This window comes from Rhincodon typus, chromosome 24, assembly GCF_021869965.1.
Source record: "Rhincodon typus isolate 14 chromosome 24, sRhiTyp1.1, whole genome shotgun sequence".
Classification (NCBI taxonomy): Eukaryota; Metazoa; Chordata; class Chondrichthyes; order Orectolobiformes; family Rhincodontidae; genus Rhincodon; species Rhincodon typus.
Window position 1 is genome coordinate 11,943,918 of NC_063355.1, and position 17,103 is coordinate 11,961,020.

Here is a 17,103-nt window from a genome sequence, read left to right on the forward strand (position 1 = left end):
GCCAGCTTCCACACTGTAGGGATTCTATGATTCTAATAGCAGAATGACAACTTATTAAAACCGACAGGTGGTCCCCAAAACTGCTCTGCATAAGGAATCCACAATCTCGATAATGACAGTAAAATAAAAGTGATTGACCATGAAATACCCTAATGGATAGTCTCTTGCCTCTCCAGGAATCCAGACAATGATGTGAGACCATGGTGTTACGTTGCTGAGTATGAAGATGGAGTGTATTGGAAATACTGCGACATACCAACATGTCACAGTGAGTAGGAGACACATTTAATGGGCAATCATTGGGTCACCTCTCCACCCTTGTTGTGTGTAGAAATGTGTAGCTGCCTCATGTGCAAGGTCACTTTAGGGGTAATTCTATGATTTTACTATTGAGCAGAGGGTCCACCCTTACAGAGAACGTGGGCGTAGAATTAGGGCTACAATGTTGTAGCCTTATCTCTCAACCTTGCAGCTATAAATGAAACATCTTGTGTTGCATTAATAAGTGGATTTTGGCTGCACTTTGAAATGTTATAATTTCTTTAGAGGAACTGGGTGCTGCTGGCAAGGCCAGCATTGTTAATTGCCCTTGAAAAGTTGATGGGAAGCTACCTTCTTGGACTGGAAAAGTCCATGTGTAGAAGGTGCTCCCACAAAGTTGGCTAACAAGTCCCAGGACTTGGACTCAGCAACAGTGAAGGAGTAGCACCATATTTTCAAGTCAGGATCATGTGTGACTTGGAAGAGAACTTGGAGTTGCTGGTGTCCTGATGTACCTACTGCCCTTATTCTTTGAAATGGTAGTTTGGCATGTGCAATTGAAGATGTCTTGCCGCATAAGTGCAGAAATTTCACTTTGCAATTCCTCTGATGGCTCACATGGTCTGACAATTGGCCACAGTGGATATGATGATGGAAACCATCTCAGTATCAGGTTTAATTCCAGTTTATGTTGTGATTCCAATCCTCAGCTGAGGGAACAATTGGGAGAGTGACTACTGGCTGAGGTCCCAATGGTTCAGGTAGGAGATCTTTGCTGGTAAGCAAATGTGAAGAACCTCAGGAGAGGATAGACCAGGGCTTGGCTTTGACACCTCTACAGGTAAACCATCTATTAACATTTAATTATCAAAAATGACCATCTGGGTAAGGCACTTATACACTTCAAGATAAATTTCAAGAGCCTGTTTCCCCAGTATGGCCATAACCGTACTGCGTGATAGTCAGTGAATCAGGACGACAGTGATACAGCCTCACATCTGAATAGTCAAATACACCAGTTTGAATGAATGCTTTTTGTACAGAAGGGAGGAATACAGGAGTTAACAGCTTATTCCATACTATTGACCGCTAACTCCAAAATTTAATCTTATTGTGTCAAGGTAGGATTATGACACATTTGCAGCCAATCAGGTTTACCTAAACAAACCTAGACATTCCATCGCCAATGATGAGCTGGATTCATTTTTGCTTCTCATTACAAATCTTTACATAAATTTAGAGTGCAGCATCTTCGATTTGGTTTTTCCCAACTTGGACATATTCCATCTTCTTCTAATAGTATTCCATCATTCTTCTAAGAATGTTTTCCTTGAGCCATGAAGCAATCCAATGTTCAGACCAACAGAACCATCAGAGGGTCCAAATCCCTGCTGACATGATTACAACTCCAAGATGAAGAAAGAAAAATTCAAGGATAGCCGGTGAAGTTCAGATTGCAATATGGTGGGCTAGCCCCAAGTGAGTTTATATCCAGTTTCCCAAAGGGTGGTGTCTCACTGAGTATTATTCACAGTGATCAAAGGCAGAGTCTTTCCCCAGAAGGCAGGGAGGAAAATTGAGAGTAAAACAACAAACTAGGGTTCGCACACATACCTCCTAGCAGCTGCATAATAAAAAAAAAACTAGCCTGTGAAGATCAAAAAAACTAATCAGTGGCATCATGAACAAAGAGAAATGTTACCATAACATTGTAACACAGAATCAACAGAAAGGATTTTGTTTACGTTTTTGTAGGTGCTGGGACTTGAACTGTTCAGCAGCATTATAAATATGAAAATTGAATATGCGAATATTGAAAATATTTATATTACTACTGACTGGTTCTTTAAAAAATAGCAAAATATTCCAGAGCCACACCACACACTGGCCAGGGAGACATCTACCATTGTGTTCGTGCGCTCTGTGCAGATAATATATGATGATATTTGGACTGACAGGTTCATAACTCAGACACAATCACTATGACTGCATAACTGCTTAGGGTGATACGACCTGGTGTGCCTGTGGAGTCTGATCATTTCAGCTTTTCGAGAGAGCGAATCTCAGGGAATCTCTGGTGTGCAGTCCCATAGCATCTAGCAGTAAAGTCAATGGATGGAAACATAAATTATGAGCCACTGTGAATGGCCCTTCCTGCTGGAGCTCAGCCAGGATCCACTGAAATAGGTTAAGAATCAATTTGCCTTTGAAGGATAAGCTTGGATTATTCAGATAACATTATATAAGATAAAGTGACCTTTAATTCATGAATACAGCATCGTTCCAGTTCAAATGTATTGTTTTGTTAATCAACTGTGCTCAGTGTCTCATTTACTTCACAGTGATTTCTTCTGGCATAGGTTCATGGGCAACTTACAATGATGCAACCTTTTCAGCTACCATTTTTTATATATATATATATTTATGTTCATATATATTTTTAATTCTATTCCCGAAATTCAATGATAAAGAAATAGTCATGAATGACTATCTTTTTCATTCAACAGAAGATTTTAAGTTGTATTGCTATTTTTCCACCTGATTTCTTTGGATATAATTGAACTGCTAGCTGGTAGATTGGAGGGTTGGTGTGTTGAACTAACAACAAACTGAATCACACTAATCTCATGCACAGGATTCCAATGCCTAACAATCTCCTGAATGCAACTGGCACTCCCCCAACCCCCATTTATATTGTGTTTTCCTTTCCAGTTTTTTTTCTGCCCATTTGTCCATGGGATGTGGGTGTCGCTGGCTAGGTCAGCATTCATTGCCCTTCCCTAATAGTCTTGAGAAAGAAATGTTGAACCGCCCTCTTGAACCACTGCTGTCCATGTGTTTTGCAATGTGTGAGACAGCAATTGAGAAGCCTACTCCTGGCCTTTGCCACTTTGTAACTGTGTCAGTGGTAGTATCCATACCTTTGAGTCAGAAGGTGTGAAGTTTGAACTCCACATCGGGAATTGGAGAGTGGATTGCGGAATACTGCCTTGATATCTGGTGGGCACTTAGCGTCCAGTGGGTTAGGGTAATTACATCATCACACCACATCTCCCAGCTACCCCACCTTCCCCAAACTCCCATATGAGGTGTGGAAACCATAAAGCCTCCTGAACAGACAGGTTATAAAGATGATTACAGTCTGTCAGGTTGTTAAACAGTCTGCAAATCCTTCCACTCCTTGATTCCGTGAATAATGTAAAGACACAAAATAACAGCTAAAGGAGGCTACGTTGTTACTTGCTCTCCATTCTCAGTGGCCTGCTCCTCCCAACTGACATGAAGTTGCTTCTTATTAATTCCTGGCAGTGACTGCTCACCGCTTTGCCTATTTCTTCTTTGAAAGAAAGATGTCCTGCATATGTGCGAATTGTGATTGCTACGCATTAGATTCCACTGGTTGTGGTTTAGTCTTTGATCATTCTTCTTAACGTCATAGCTCGAGGGGTTTGAGTTCAGAATACAGGCTGACACGCAACACCCCGAAAAAAAACAAGTTATTAATCCCATTGCTTTTGAGGAGCTGTTGCTTTCTACAGAGTTAGTCCCACATTCGACTTTGTAGCCACAGTCACTCAATCACGAAAGTAATTAATTGTATGTATAGCACCTTGAGGAGCCTCGGATAGAACGATGATGCTCACTCTAACACTTTCTGTGTCTTCCTTGTACTTCCAGTTCATGTTTTCCAGTTTCTGTTTTGTTTTAGAAGTTGTGATGGCTTTAATTTGATTTAAAACAGTCATGAGCTGTAACTGACAATGGTACTATAGAGGCATCAGATTTTGTCCAATTTTTTTGACTAATTTGGTATGTTTTAGAATACCAATTAATGCAAACTCTGCATTGGCTAACAGAGGAAACAGTGGGAATGGGCAGATTCCTCCTGCAACATATTGACCGCTCTCCTTTACATTCGAATACATACCTTCTGAGAAATCCTTGACTATTTGCTCCCTTGAAGCCAATTCTGAGATGCAGTCATTGATGTAATGTCATGTATTAAAATCTGCGACCATATTGGTGGTAGATGGTGCTCAATGTTATTGGTCAATAGAGTAAGAACAAACGGGTCTTGTTCCAAGTGGCAGCCAGTGACTAATGGATTACCGCAAGGATCAGTGCTTGCACCCTAGCTATTCACAACATGTATTAATGATTTAGATGAGGAACCTGAATGTAATATCTGCAGGTATGTAGATGTCTTGAAGCTGAGTGGGAGGGTGAGCTGTGAAGAGGATGCAGAGATGTTTCAGTGTAATTTGGACAAGTTGAGTGAGTAGGCAAATGCATGGGAAGTGAGGTATAATATGGATAAATGACAGGTTATCCACTTTGGTAGCAAAAACAGGAAGGCAGATAATTATCTGAAAAGCAATACCGATTCAGCAGGCGTCGAAGAAAGCACTGGTATGTTGGTCTTCATAATTAGATGATTTGAGTACAGGAGCAGGGATATCTGGCTGTAATTGCACAGGGCCTTGGTGAAGTTACAAGTGGAGTTTTGTGTGTAGTTTTGGTCTCCATATCTTAGGATGGATATTCTGGCGACAGAGGGAGTGCAGTGACTGATTCCAGAGATGGCAGGACTCACAAATGAACAGAGGCTAGATCAGTCAGGGTGATTTCAAGAAAGGCTTAGATAGAGTTCTTGGGGCTAAAAGGATCAAAGAGTACGGGGAGAAATTAGGAACAGGGTATTGAGTTGGTTGATCGTCCATGTCCATATTGAATGAGGGAGCAGGCTCAAAGGGCTGAATGGCCTACTCCTGCTCCTGTTTTCTATGTTCTATGCCAAATTCTGGCTCATAGCTAAGTGTCAGTAGATCTTTTGTGTATAATTTCTCCATTGCCTCTCCCTGTATTCTAATTTATGAGGAACTCATGTTCCCATTGCACTTTCAGCAAATGACTTGATTTCAGTGACTAATGGCTCATTTTCAAAGCTGCTTCTCAGCAATTGAACCATTGAATTTTTTTCATTAATCTGTAGGTTGACATGCATAGGAACAAGGGTACACCAATTAGTTCCTCAAATCTGCTCTCCATTCAGCTAAATCGTAGCTCAGCTTTATATTCCTTGATACCATTATTCAACAATTAAAAAATCTGTGGCTGGATTTTTGCAGTTATGGCACCTTCATGGATACTGCAAATGATGGATGGACCCTGGAGCTGGAAATACTGACCCTGATTTCTGAGATATCCCATTTTCATCAGGAGAGCAAAGAAAGTAGACCATAAAGGCACTCCGAGTTCAGCAGGGCCAATTGAATTCAGTGCTGCATTCAAACAGGCTCTATTTTTACTGGAGCAGTGAGAGAGCTATGACTTGTTAAAATAATTAGGAATGCTCTTGAGGGGTGTAGAATGTCCATAGAATTATAAAGCTGGGAAATTATTTTAATCTCCAACCATTTCAGAGTTTTTAAAAAAGCCTGTCTGTGTTGGTGAGAGGCAAGAAAGGAAACTCAATCTGTGAAGTTGTTTAAATTTTCATCCCTTGCAAAAAAAACGAAATAGTCAGCCTGTGTCAGTGGTGGTTGAATAAAGTCTGTGGCAACAGTCACAGCAGCTATTGGTTGGCATTAACCCAAGAATTATTATAATGTCATTATTAGTACATAGCTGCTTTCCACAACCTTTTTATTTACCTCAGTGGAGACTCTGAAGTTCATTGTTAGATTGATAGCTGAAGTAAGTTATTACATGATTACTTCTCTTTGATGTTGGGTTATGAATACAAATGTTAAGTTTCTATTCAGGTTGAAACACTTGATGGAATTTAAATGTTGCAAATTACTTTTCTGAGTAATACCTTTATTTTATCTAGTGAAGGATGTAATAGATATTTGGAATTTTGTTCCATCTCGGTATGGCTCCTGAGGTTTGGCAATAGTGGATACTGGGTGAGTTGAACAGACAGTGTAAGTGAAAAGAGTGGTGTGGTATTAATTGACATTAAGGTGGCAAAAGGATTATCTGGTGCTTTGGGGTTTGAGAAGGAATTAAGTTGGTATAGAGCTACAAAGGGGCCATGGGGGTGGAGGTATACCATGGATTGCTGTGATATAGTATGGCAGTGTGGATGGGGTGGGTGTGAGAGAGTGTGACTGGTAAGGGCTAAAGACCGTAACATTTCACAAAATAGCTGGAACGAAGTGTCAGCGAAGTGAGGTGGGCTTCTTATAGAGCCTGCCTGTGCTCACAGTGTGATTGTTTCCGATCTGTGTTCGAGGGTCCCAGACACAATTGCGTCCCATACCCACTGTGCCCCCACCCCTGGGAAAGAAGATGCGCCATTCGGGTGTGATTCTCTTGAAGCAGGGGGCGGTAAGCTGCAAGATTTTCTGACTCACTCTGCCTGACTCAGGAGAGAGAATCCGGGCCTATCTCAATTTTAGCTTCCAGTCTTTCCCACCACTACAACCTTCTGGGAGGGAGAAAGTTCCAGATTTCCCTCCTGATTGGCCTAACTCTCAGATTATGTCCCCTTGTTTCTGATTTCTCAAGAGGTAAGAGTTTTTTAGTATCTACACAGCTGAATCCTTTTCAAAATTTAGATGGACTAAACAGATCACACCTTAACCTTCTACTACTCAAGGGAATAAAATCAAGGCTTACACTAGTGGTCCTCATAAATTTCCCCCTTGAGCCCGAATATCATTCTGTTATATTTTCAATTGACTTTAATTACACTTTTCAGATCATGTATTATACAATGACACCACTCAGAAGGAGACCTTAAAAGAAATAGTCCATTGTGTCTATCTTTCCCCTTTGGCAGAGTTGACCTAGTAATCTGCTTCTATTCTTTCTGTATAACTCTGTAAAAAAAAATTCCTTCGAGTTTTAATCATTTCTCTTTACAATTCAACTATTTTCTCAGGCGGTGCATTTCCAATTGCAACTTGCTGTGCATAAGCTTAAAACTTCTCTCATATCACTTTTGTTTTCTCATTGTGTCCTTGGGTTACAACCTCTGTGCCACTAAAAAAAAAAATCTCTCTTCTTTAAGTCTCAAAACAAAAATGATTAGATGATGCCTAAGTCAAATGTCTTCTTGCCTTGCTGTGCCCTAAGGAAAACAACTCCAGCTTTTCCAGTCTGTCCAAAGAACTGGTACCCCTCATAAACACCCTCCTCAAGGCCTTTAGTGAAAAAAAAATGACACTGGATAACAGAATTCATGTTTAAGGGAGCTGTTCCAATGATGCTTACTATCGGTGACATTAGGCATTAATGACAAGGACATCAGTCAATGTTGCAGTGTTAAATCCAGCAGCTGCGTTGCACGCTGAATCTACTTGCTGTGTTAATCATTCTAGTCTCGATCTTGTCATGGAGCAGCCTTTTAGGTAATATATGTACTTATTGATTGCTGTGTAGTGTGGGTGTATTTAACAGTATCTAATCAGCCAGTCTGAGGCAGAAAGCAATCCAGGGATATTAAGAATTTAATCAAAGTAATATGTGTAAAGGTTCCAGAGTGTTGTGAGTTTTTTAATGCCTGCGACAAATTAGACCTACCAGTTTCCCACTCAGTGGTGAATGTGAACAATGTGAACTAATTTAAATACAAATAGATACTTCAAAATATTTGACATTTCTTGTGTGAATAGCAGGTACAGTGGGGTAGGCCATGACTCAATGTAACAGTGTAAGACAGTGATAGTGACTTGACTTCTATAATTAAGCTTGTATTCCTTTGAGTATAGAAGACTTCAATGTGATCTAACAAGGGCCCAGATTTTTGATTGGGACTCGGAATGCAAAACCAGGGAAAAGTTCTGGTCCCACCTGCCTGACTCCTGAACAACTGCCCCAGATGGCCCCAGGATGAGGGAGGGTGCCACCTGCTCCTGATAACAGTATGGAGGCCGACACAGGTGTGGCTGGATGTGGAGGTGGGATATCTGAAAGTCTGATTTTGGTGCTCCGGCAGTCGTAGAGAAAAGAATAAAACAAGAGGTAGCCTTCTAACCCTATCCTGCACACCCATCACATATGCTCATGCCCCATGATTCACCCATGCCAGCACATACTCCCCCACCCTACCCCACAGCCTTTTATATCCGCCATCCTTCTCTACCCACTCCCAGTGGCTCTTGACAGCTCTTATGCCACAACGCACTGCAGCAATCCAGAACTATGCCAAAATGAAGAAGAATACCTCCACCAAGTATTTAGAGACAACGGATACCTAAACAGGCCCGACAAACTTGTCACATTATCGTACATCAAGAACATATCTGAACTGTCCACAAGACTTCTACGGCCACTGGGCATCAGAGTAGCGCACAAACCTATATCAACACTACACCAACTGCTAACTCGAACCAAAGACCCCTTACCCACCATGGACAGACCAGCACATACAAGATTCCATGCAAGGACTGTGACAAACATTACATTGGACAGACAGGAAGGAAACTAGCTATGAGAATACATGAACACCAACTAGCAACAAAAAGACATGATCAATACTTACTCATCTCCACACATACGGATAAGGAGAACCACCAGTCTGATTGGGACAACGTCAGGATCCTAGGCCAAGCCAAGCAGAGACAAGCACAGGAATTTCTAGAGGCCTGGTTCTCCACCAAGAAGGCCATCAATAAACACATAGAATTAGACCCTATGTACACACCACTGCAAAGAAAAGCCGGAAATGAGGTAATCAACTCCACAGAACCCAGAGTTTAAATACCAGGCAGGAAAACACAACAGCGCTTCATCGGAGGCTGCACTGATGATGTTACCCAGCAGGGTAATGAAACGTCTGTGAACTAACGAACCAGCTCAGCAAGCGAAGCAACCACAGTTCCTATGCCAACTAAGTAGCATCATGCCAACCCGTGCCCCCACAAACTACCTTTTGTCCTATGCCAATCCATCCAACATCTGCCATGCATTAGGAGCCATGCAGAGATGCAATAAAGTAAAATTCTAAGTCTTCTGAAAACAGCATTCATTCTTGAAAACTTATAATATGCATTTAAATTCATTCAACTAGATAATCCATTATAAAACTAAGGAGTTGTATTCATAACTTCACATCAAAGATATTAGAACCACTTGGAGCTGCCAATCAAACAGTAAACTGGTAAGCACTCCGCTATGATAATGATAGGCTGTGGAATCAGCGTTAGTAAAATATTCTTGGTGAATTCCTGCAATGCACACAGAAGTTTACAGCACAGAAATAGCCGATCTGCTCCAACATGTCTATTGCTGCTGTTAATTCTCGACACAAAATACCTCCCACCTTACTTTACCGCAACTTATCATTCCACTCTTCTACCCTTTCTCCCTCAAGTATTTAGCTTGCTTCCTCTCAAGTGCATCGATGCTTAGTGCCTCAACCATTCCGTGTGGTAGTGAGTTCCACTTTCTCACCGCTCTGTGATACTGTATTCTATAATACATCAACCCTCCCTATAGACGAGATAAATTGAACAAAGAGAGAAACAATCTGAAGCAAGGAAACCTGTCCAATTCCTTACAGAACAAAAAAAAACTAAACATTAAAAGCATTTCACTGCAAATTTGCTCAAGAATTCCAAAGATTGGCCACCAATAATGCAACAGCAATAGAGGTGGATCTACACCCCTATCACATGTTAATTCAGGGTTTCCATTCACCTGAAACTGAGTTGGGCAAGTTCCAAATATATTCTTAGCATTTAATTTTGCTACATTGTTCACCCTAAAATCTTACTGTCCCTTTTTTTTGTAATGTTGATGCTCAGTTTGAAGGTGGGAGTAAGTTAGTCAAACTTTGATCTCAATGCTGAGAATTGCCTTGAAGATTGCATTAAGATGGTCAAAATGTTTGTTATGTTGCACCATTCATTCAACCAGCCTGACCACTGACACTATTGTGTAATACCATATAACAGGGATGCATGAATGGCCATAATAGGCTGGCACAGTGGTTAGCACTGCTGCCTCAAAGTACCAGGGTCCCGGGTTTGATCTCCGCCTTGGATGACTGTCTGTGTGGAGTTTGCACATTCTCCCTGCGTCTGTTGGGTTTCCCCCAGGTGCTCCAGTTTCCTCCCACAGTTCAAAGATGTGCAGGCTAGGTGGATTTGTATGGCCAATGTGGGGTTATGGGGGAATAGGTTGCGGTCTGGGTGGGAAGTTCTTCGGAGGGTCAGGGCATACTCTGTGGTCCATAGTGTAGGGATTCTACAATCAAGTCAGAAAGTTGTACTTTAGCCAAAGAGGTCCTCAGATCCTGCAAATAGCCGGGTCAATAGACAAACCCATGGCTTTCAAAGGATTATAAAATGCAATCAGGTTTTTGGAAAAGAAAGTTTTTTGGAGCAAGAATTGAACTCATGTACCTCTGAATCAGAGCTAAGCATGTTAGCCACTGAGACACTCATAAGAAGCTCATGGCTTTCTCCAATGTTAAAGTCAAGAGTGTATTATTAAGTCTCCCTCATCTCTTTAATAGGACGCTTATCAGTCAAGGGTACAATGATTTTGTTTTTGGGGTAGGACTTACTTCAGACCAAAATAAAGAGAAACCATTGAGCATGATTGTTGTGTCCCTTGGCAGTTAATTGTACCCATGAGACTGAATTATTCCCTCCTTTCAGATCTTTATCAAACAGCAATAAAATAATCAAAAAATTATTTGAAAAGATTTTCAACCTTTGAACAGAAAAGAAACATCTTTTAATTGTGTGGTAACACAAGTTGCAAAATACTCTGAAGAAGGGTCATTGTTTTGCTCTCCTAAGATGCTGCCAGGCCTGCTGCATTTCTTCAACAATTTTTGTTTTCATTTCACATTTCCAGCATCTTGCAGCTCTTTTCTGTATTTTTAGAACAGAAGCAGCCCAATACCAAAGGTTCAGGTACAAACTAAGCCTCAGATTAAAGGCAAACCCAATGATATAGACCTTTACCTCACGGCCAACCCATACCAAACCAGACATTTTTCAATGGCGACCCATTGTAGCTACTTGTATTCATAAGAGCATAAGAATTTTTACGTACAATCAAAAAGACTAATCCACTCAAAAATGCCTATTTGATTGATCAACCATAACCACACAGTTTCTCAAAACTTCCTGCAATTCCTTCTCCCACTCAACATTATCTAATTGTGATTTGTGGCCAATTTCACTATTTTTCTTTTAATAGATAGCGTTTCTCATGAGAAAAGTACCTTCTGAATGACTGACATGACTGTGCAACATTCTTCTGAGCTGTATTTTGATACAAGCCATTAACCCTTTGAATTTGCACATTGTCATTGAGGAGATATAATTCCTATTCGCAAATCTGCCAACCTTAGAGTGAAAAAAATTTGATTTTCGGCTTCTAAATTCTTAACATTTAATTTCTGTTGACCCTGACGTTTAGAGACTGTCTGACCCGTGAGACACACACTGGCTTTCCGAAGGATATACTCGTTTGTCTTGTTTCCTTGCTTCAGCTTACTGTTTCTTTTCAAATCTCTGTGCGCTTCTTGAAAATATATGAAAAATTCTGCTTCTGCCATTGCTTCTGGTAGGATGACCTCAGGGAATATTAATTGCCTCCAGATGAATAGTGCAAGTTTAGAGGACAATTCCGAGGGCCAGATTTGTGCCATGTTCCAAGTCCTCACCATGTCAACCAAATCGGTGTCAAGAACAATGCCCATCTCGGTGAACTGGGGATGTAATTTAATGCCAAATTCTGATCATATGACTGGATTCAATCTTCTGTTTTTCACTCTGGGACCAACCAAGGACCCCACATTTTAAGCCTGGCAGTGAAACAATGTGAACAGCGACCAGGAAGTCCAGGTAATTTAATATTTTTAAAGGTTCCTTGAGGACCAGGAGTAGCAGGGTGCCTTCGATTGTGGACTTTTCTGATCCTCCCCAGTCCCTTACTTACTTTGGCGTGGTTCCTTGTCAGCAGCCTAACCTTGCAAAGATTTGAACTCTATTCTGTCGGCTGCAGTGATGATGCTGGACAGAGGTCAGTGTGAGGGAATGTTTGAGTGATAGAATTTCATGGCCTCAGGCTTCAGGAGGCTGTTCAGTTTTTCCACTCGGTAAGCCTCAATTTCTAGCCAAATTTTAAAATTAGGACCTTCAATGTCCCCATGTTGCAAATGACGAGAAGTTAAACTCAAACCTGTAAAAGAATCCAATGTTGAATTCCAGTTAGGGTCTTACGGTGTCCTGGCGAGCATCTATCCTGTACCCAACATCATTGAATTAGTTTAATTAGTATGTTCTCTGGTTACTCTTTGTGGGATCTTGCTGTGCTTAAATTAGCTACAGTATTTATCCAGAAATAAAATGCCTACGCAGCTCAAGAATCTAAATGACAGGGCTGTACTTTAGGATAACGTGAGGTCGTAGAAGTTGCTATATGTATGAAAGCTTATCTTTCTAACAAGTATTCACATTTTAGAAATCTCCTAACTGTACGCTGTAATCTTTCGGTGATTATTTGACATTATCATTGTCCACTGGTTACATTGACTAATAGAAATCCTCATTTTCCATTTGCCTAATCTAAACTGCTAATAAACTTTGAATATCTGTATCAGACTTGTTTTTGTGATAGGACATCAATTTTTGAAGTAAAAATGTAAGAAAGACTAGTTATGATTATAGAAAATAAACAGAAATTGCTGGAATAGCTCAGCAGGTCTGGCAGCCTCTGTGGAGAGAAATCAGGGTTAACGTTTTGGATTGAGTGACTGTCCCTCACAACTGATGGTAGCTATTCTCCTAGCAACCATCAGTTCTAGAATTATAGAATCCCTATCATGGCCATTCAGCCCATCGAGATCACACTGACCCTCCAAAGAATATCCCATCGTCACCCACCCTACTACTCTATCCCTGTAACCCTGCATTTCCCACAGCCAATCCACCTTGCCGCTATGAGCAATTAAGCATGGCCAATCTACCTATCCTGCACACCTTTGGACTGTGGGAGGAAATCAGAACTTCTGGAGGAAACACACACACACGCACACACGCACACGCGCGCACAGTCACACACACATACACCATGCAAATGCCACACAGACAGTCACACAAGGGTGGAATTGAACCTGGGTCCCTAACACAGTGAGGCAGCAGTGCTAACCTCTGTGCCATCGTGCTGAGGGAGTGTCACTCAACCTGAAACGTTAACTTTGATTTCCACAGATGCTGCCAGATCTGCTGAGCTTTTCCAGCAATATCTATTTTTGTTTCTGATTTACAGCATCCGCAGTTCTTTCATCTTCTATGATTATAGAAGCCTCTGACAGTTAATGTATTCATGAGATTGAAGTAATTTGTTCTGATGAATGGAATTTCATGTTATGAACATATATTCAAATCAGTGATTGATAGATTTTGGAGATTAAAGGAATTGAGGGGTAGCACTGAAAGGTTTAGATGAAGTAAAGATCAGTCATGATTTTATTAAATGGTGGAGCAGACTAGCAAGTTTAATCTTGCTCCTATTTCTTATGTTCTTAGCACTAGCAACAGAGTGGCCATTTAGTCACTTCAATATTTAATTATATTATAGGGTTTCTCTGCACCTTAATTCGATTGACTTGCTCTGACTTCATATCCTTTATTGTTATTTAATACTGAATTATCTACTTCAGTCTTGGAAGATGCAATTGTCCAGGTATCCGCAGCCTTTTGGAGATGAGAGTTCCAAATTTCAATGACCATTATGTGAAAAATTGCTTCCTGGTTTCACTCCTAAATAGCCTTATTCCAATTTTGAAATTGCATCCTCTTGTTCTTGCTTGATTACCTGAGGAAGTAGATTCTCTGTATCCAGCCATTAAAATCATTAAACATCTTAAACACTTTGCTAATTCACACTGAACGGAATGCAAGCTACGTTTCCTTAGTTAGTCTTCAGAATTAATATTTTTATCTCCAGTTTCACATTCGTGCATTTTTCCACATCCTCTCCATTCATTTTCAACACCTCCATTTAAACTCTAGGGTCAGTGGAACTTTACCAGTCTCAGATGTGTATCTGGGACAACACTGACGCCGGTTAAGCGTTATTCACACAAATTTGCTGCAAAAATGTTGCGCTGCTGCTAATTGAGGATTAAAGTGACTGATTTTTGGAATTTTAATTAAATTGTACCTGCTGTCTGTCTTACTGAATATGGATCAGGCCAAATTGTCTGCCATCTATAACCTGAACAGTTCAAGCAAAGATCACTGTGGAGATCACTATCCGTGGGAATAAGCGACCATGAAGAGCAGAGTTTGGTCAATGTTTTGATTTGTTTTGTTCATGATCAAGGCTTAATGGATCTGGGCTTCAGTAATGTCTCAATGAGTCAGTGTAGGCCTTGCCCACATAGAGCAGTAGGCCCAGCTCCACTGGGGAACCTTCCATTGTTTGGGACCCTGGCCTTAATTCAGTTCTGGGTCCTGACCCCACACAGTATTGTTTCAGAGATATGCACTGGGACTCTTAAAGAGCCAGGCCAAGTGATGTCAGAAAGTGGGTTCGTTGACCAAATAAGGACAGTGGATGAACCCCTGGAGTTGGAGGACTAACAGACGGCCTTCCCGCTCTGACACATTGGCAGCACTATCAGCCAAGTTGGGAGCTGCAAATTCATGACGGAGAGTAAATGGGTGCCTGAACAAGGAGGTGCCCTTTGAAGAAGTGATTAGTCAGTTTTTTTTATTTAAAAAGACCCCAAGGTACTGGGACTTACTTAAAGTCATTCAGGAATAGGTCATTGAGCCCCTTGTAACTTGGCAGCTCACCACCATGTTCTCAAGGCGCAACTAGGAATTGGCAATAAATGTTGGTACAGTCTGTGATGTCCACATTCCATGAATGAATTTTAAAAACCTAGTTGCCATTCAGCTACCAAGATAGTAATTCAATCTTCTCCACCTTTTTTTTATTAATCATCCCCTGATTCTGTTATCTCACACAAAACCATCCAACTCATTCTCGAACCAAGGGAAACTAATTGTCAATGAATTTGAATAGCCCGCTTGTGTCACTGTATCTCGAAGCTACTGAACATAGTTGCTAATTTACTGCTTTTTGGTTTTCCTCAGTGCCGGGCTACCTGGGCTGTTTCAAAGACAATGGTGACCCACCACCTTTATCAGGCAGCAGTGAAACCTCCAACAAGCTGACCATCCAGACCTGCATTAAGTTTTGCAGGAGCAAGCGATTCAAGGTACACGCCAGATTGCTGTTTTAAATTAATTGTAATGGATCATAGAGATGAAATTCCGAGAAGAAAAGGACTTTAGGCCGGAGTGAGAAGGATTTGCTAAATGTGTGACACTGCGGCAGAGTTACACTCAATTGTGAGATTCACAATAATTGTACTGAGGTCACTGGGAGTGATTCTGTTTTAACAGAGTCACAAGGCCTGAGAACTGTGGGTTATGGGACATTGGGCAAGGGAGATGTGAGGACAAGGTGTCAAATTTCTTATTCCACCTTGTATGTTTTTACAATAATATTAAGCTTGTCTAATAACGCATGCTGAGAACAAATGGAACATTCTACTCTGTAGAATTGGAGATGGATTAGAACCTTATATTTCACTCAGCCTCAGTTGGAGGAGTTGATCATCTGAAACCATGGGCTCTTCATTTATTGGGGCTGTAGCCTTTCATGACAGGGGATTCTCTCTTATCCACAAAGTTTGTCTCAGGCTCTGCTCCTACCTGATGCTGCCACTCGCTCAGGGAATGAGAATTGGAATGCGAGAGACAGCTAGCCAGAAATATCAGAACAGATCGTAAAAGTTTCTACAAATATTTAAAGCAGAAAAGAGTTAACCAAGTGAGATTTGGTCCTGTAGGCAGTCAGGTTGGTGAATTACTAATGGAAAATCAGGACATGGCAGATGGATTGAACAGGTAGTTTGCGTCAGTCTGCACTATAGAGGATACAAGCAACATCCCGGAAGCAGTGTTATGTTGGAGCTGAGATTCCTGGTCCACAAACATAAGTCAGTCAGGTCAAGGATTCCACCCCCCAATACGTGACAAAGAAACTCCTCTCACAGCCAAATGATGGCAGCGAGGACTAAGTTGAGGAGCAAGGATTTCCTCAGCTTAATGATGAGACTGAGAAGTGCATCATTGGTGGGAGGGCAGTCACCAAACTGTGTTTAGTTCATCATTAGTGGATATTGTTGGATATTGTACAATGAGGTTAAGACTCCCTTAAAGTTTTAAAGATGTGCAAACAGGGCACATGGACCATCTCATTTCCCACTCCTGTCTATCTATAGGCATGATGTCAGAGGTCTGCCAACACCGTACCTTTGCTAAAAAGTGGGGAAGCTATAGACTGAATAAAAACTGGCCAATCAGCCTGACATTGGCAGTCAAAAAATTATTGGAAGCGTTTCTGATGGGCAGGAGAAAATTTTAAAAAGGCCTGGACTACTCAAGGACAGTCAGCATGAATTTGTTAAGGAAAGATTATGTCTGAATATTTAATTGAACTATTTGGGGAGATAATAGAGGCTGATGAGAAGAGTACATTTGATACAATTGATTTGAGTTTTAGCCATTGTTAAGATCCCACATGACAGAACGGTCAGGTGAGTAAATATTTGTAAGACGTGGTATAAATTGGCAAGTTGAAACCAACCTTGGCTCAACATATCAAAGGGTAAAAATCAAATGTTTTTGTGATTGGAACTCTATTTCCAATGGGACTTCTAGGCCTCACTACTCAGTCCTTTGCTCTTTGTGTTATAGAGCAATGATATAGAATCAAATATAGGAGATAGTTAGCAGTTGATAGAAACAATGGTTGTCTGGTTGATAGTGAGGGAGAAAGGCTATAGATTCT

The 17,103-nt window shown here is 41.0% G+C and overlaps 1 protein-coding gene across 2 annotated transcripts in view; it reads left to right on the forward strand.

Moving 5' to 3' along the window:
• Positions 1-17,103, forward strand: part of kremen1 (kringle containing transmembrane protein 1) — a 164,357-nt gene that overhangs the window by 89,424 nt on the left and 57,830 nt on the right. Inside the window, exons 3-4 of one of the 2 annotated variants that reach the window (XM_048611475.1) lie at positions 177-268; positions 15,339-15,463. In XM_048611475.1, coding sequence (XP_048467432.1) covers positions 177-268; positions 15,339-15,463 — 217 coding nt within the window. The remainder of the gene's footprint in view (positions 1-176; positions 269-15,338; positions 15,464-17,103) is intronic. The other variant, XM_048611476.1, reaches the window with a different exon arrangement.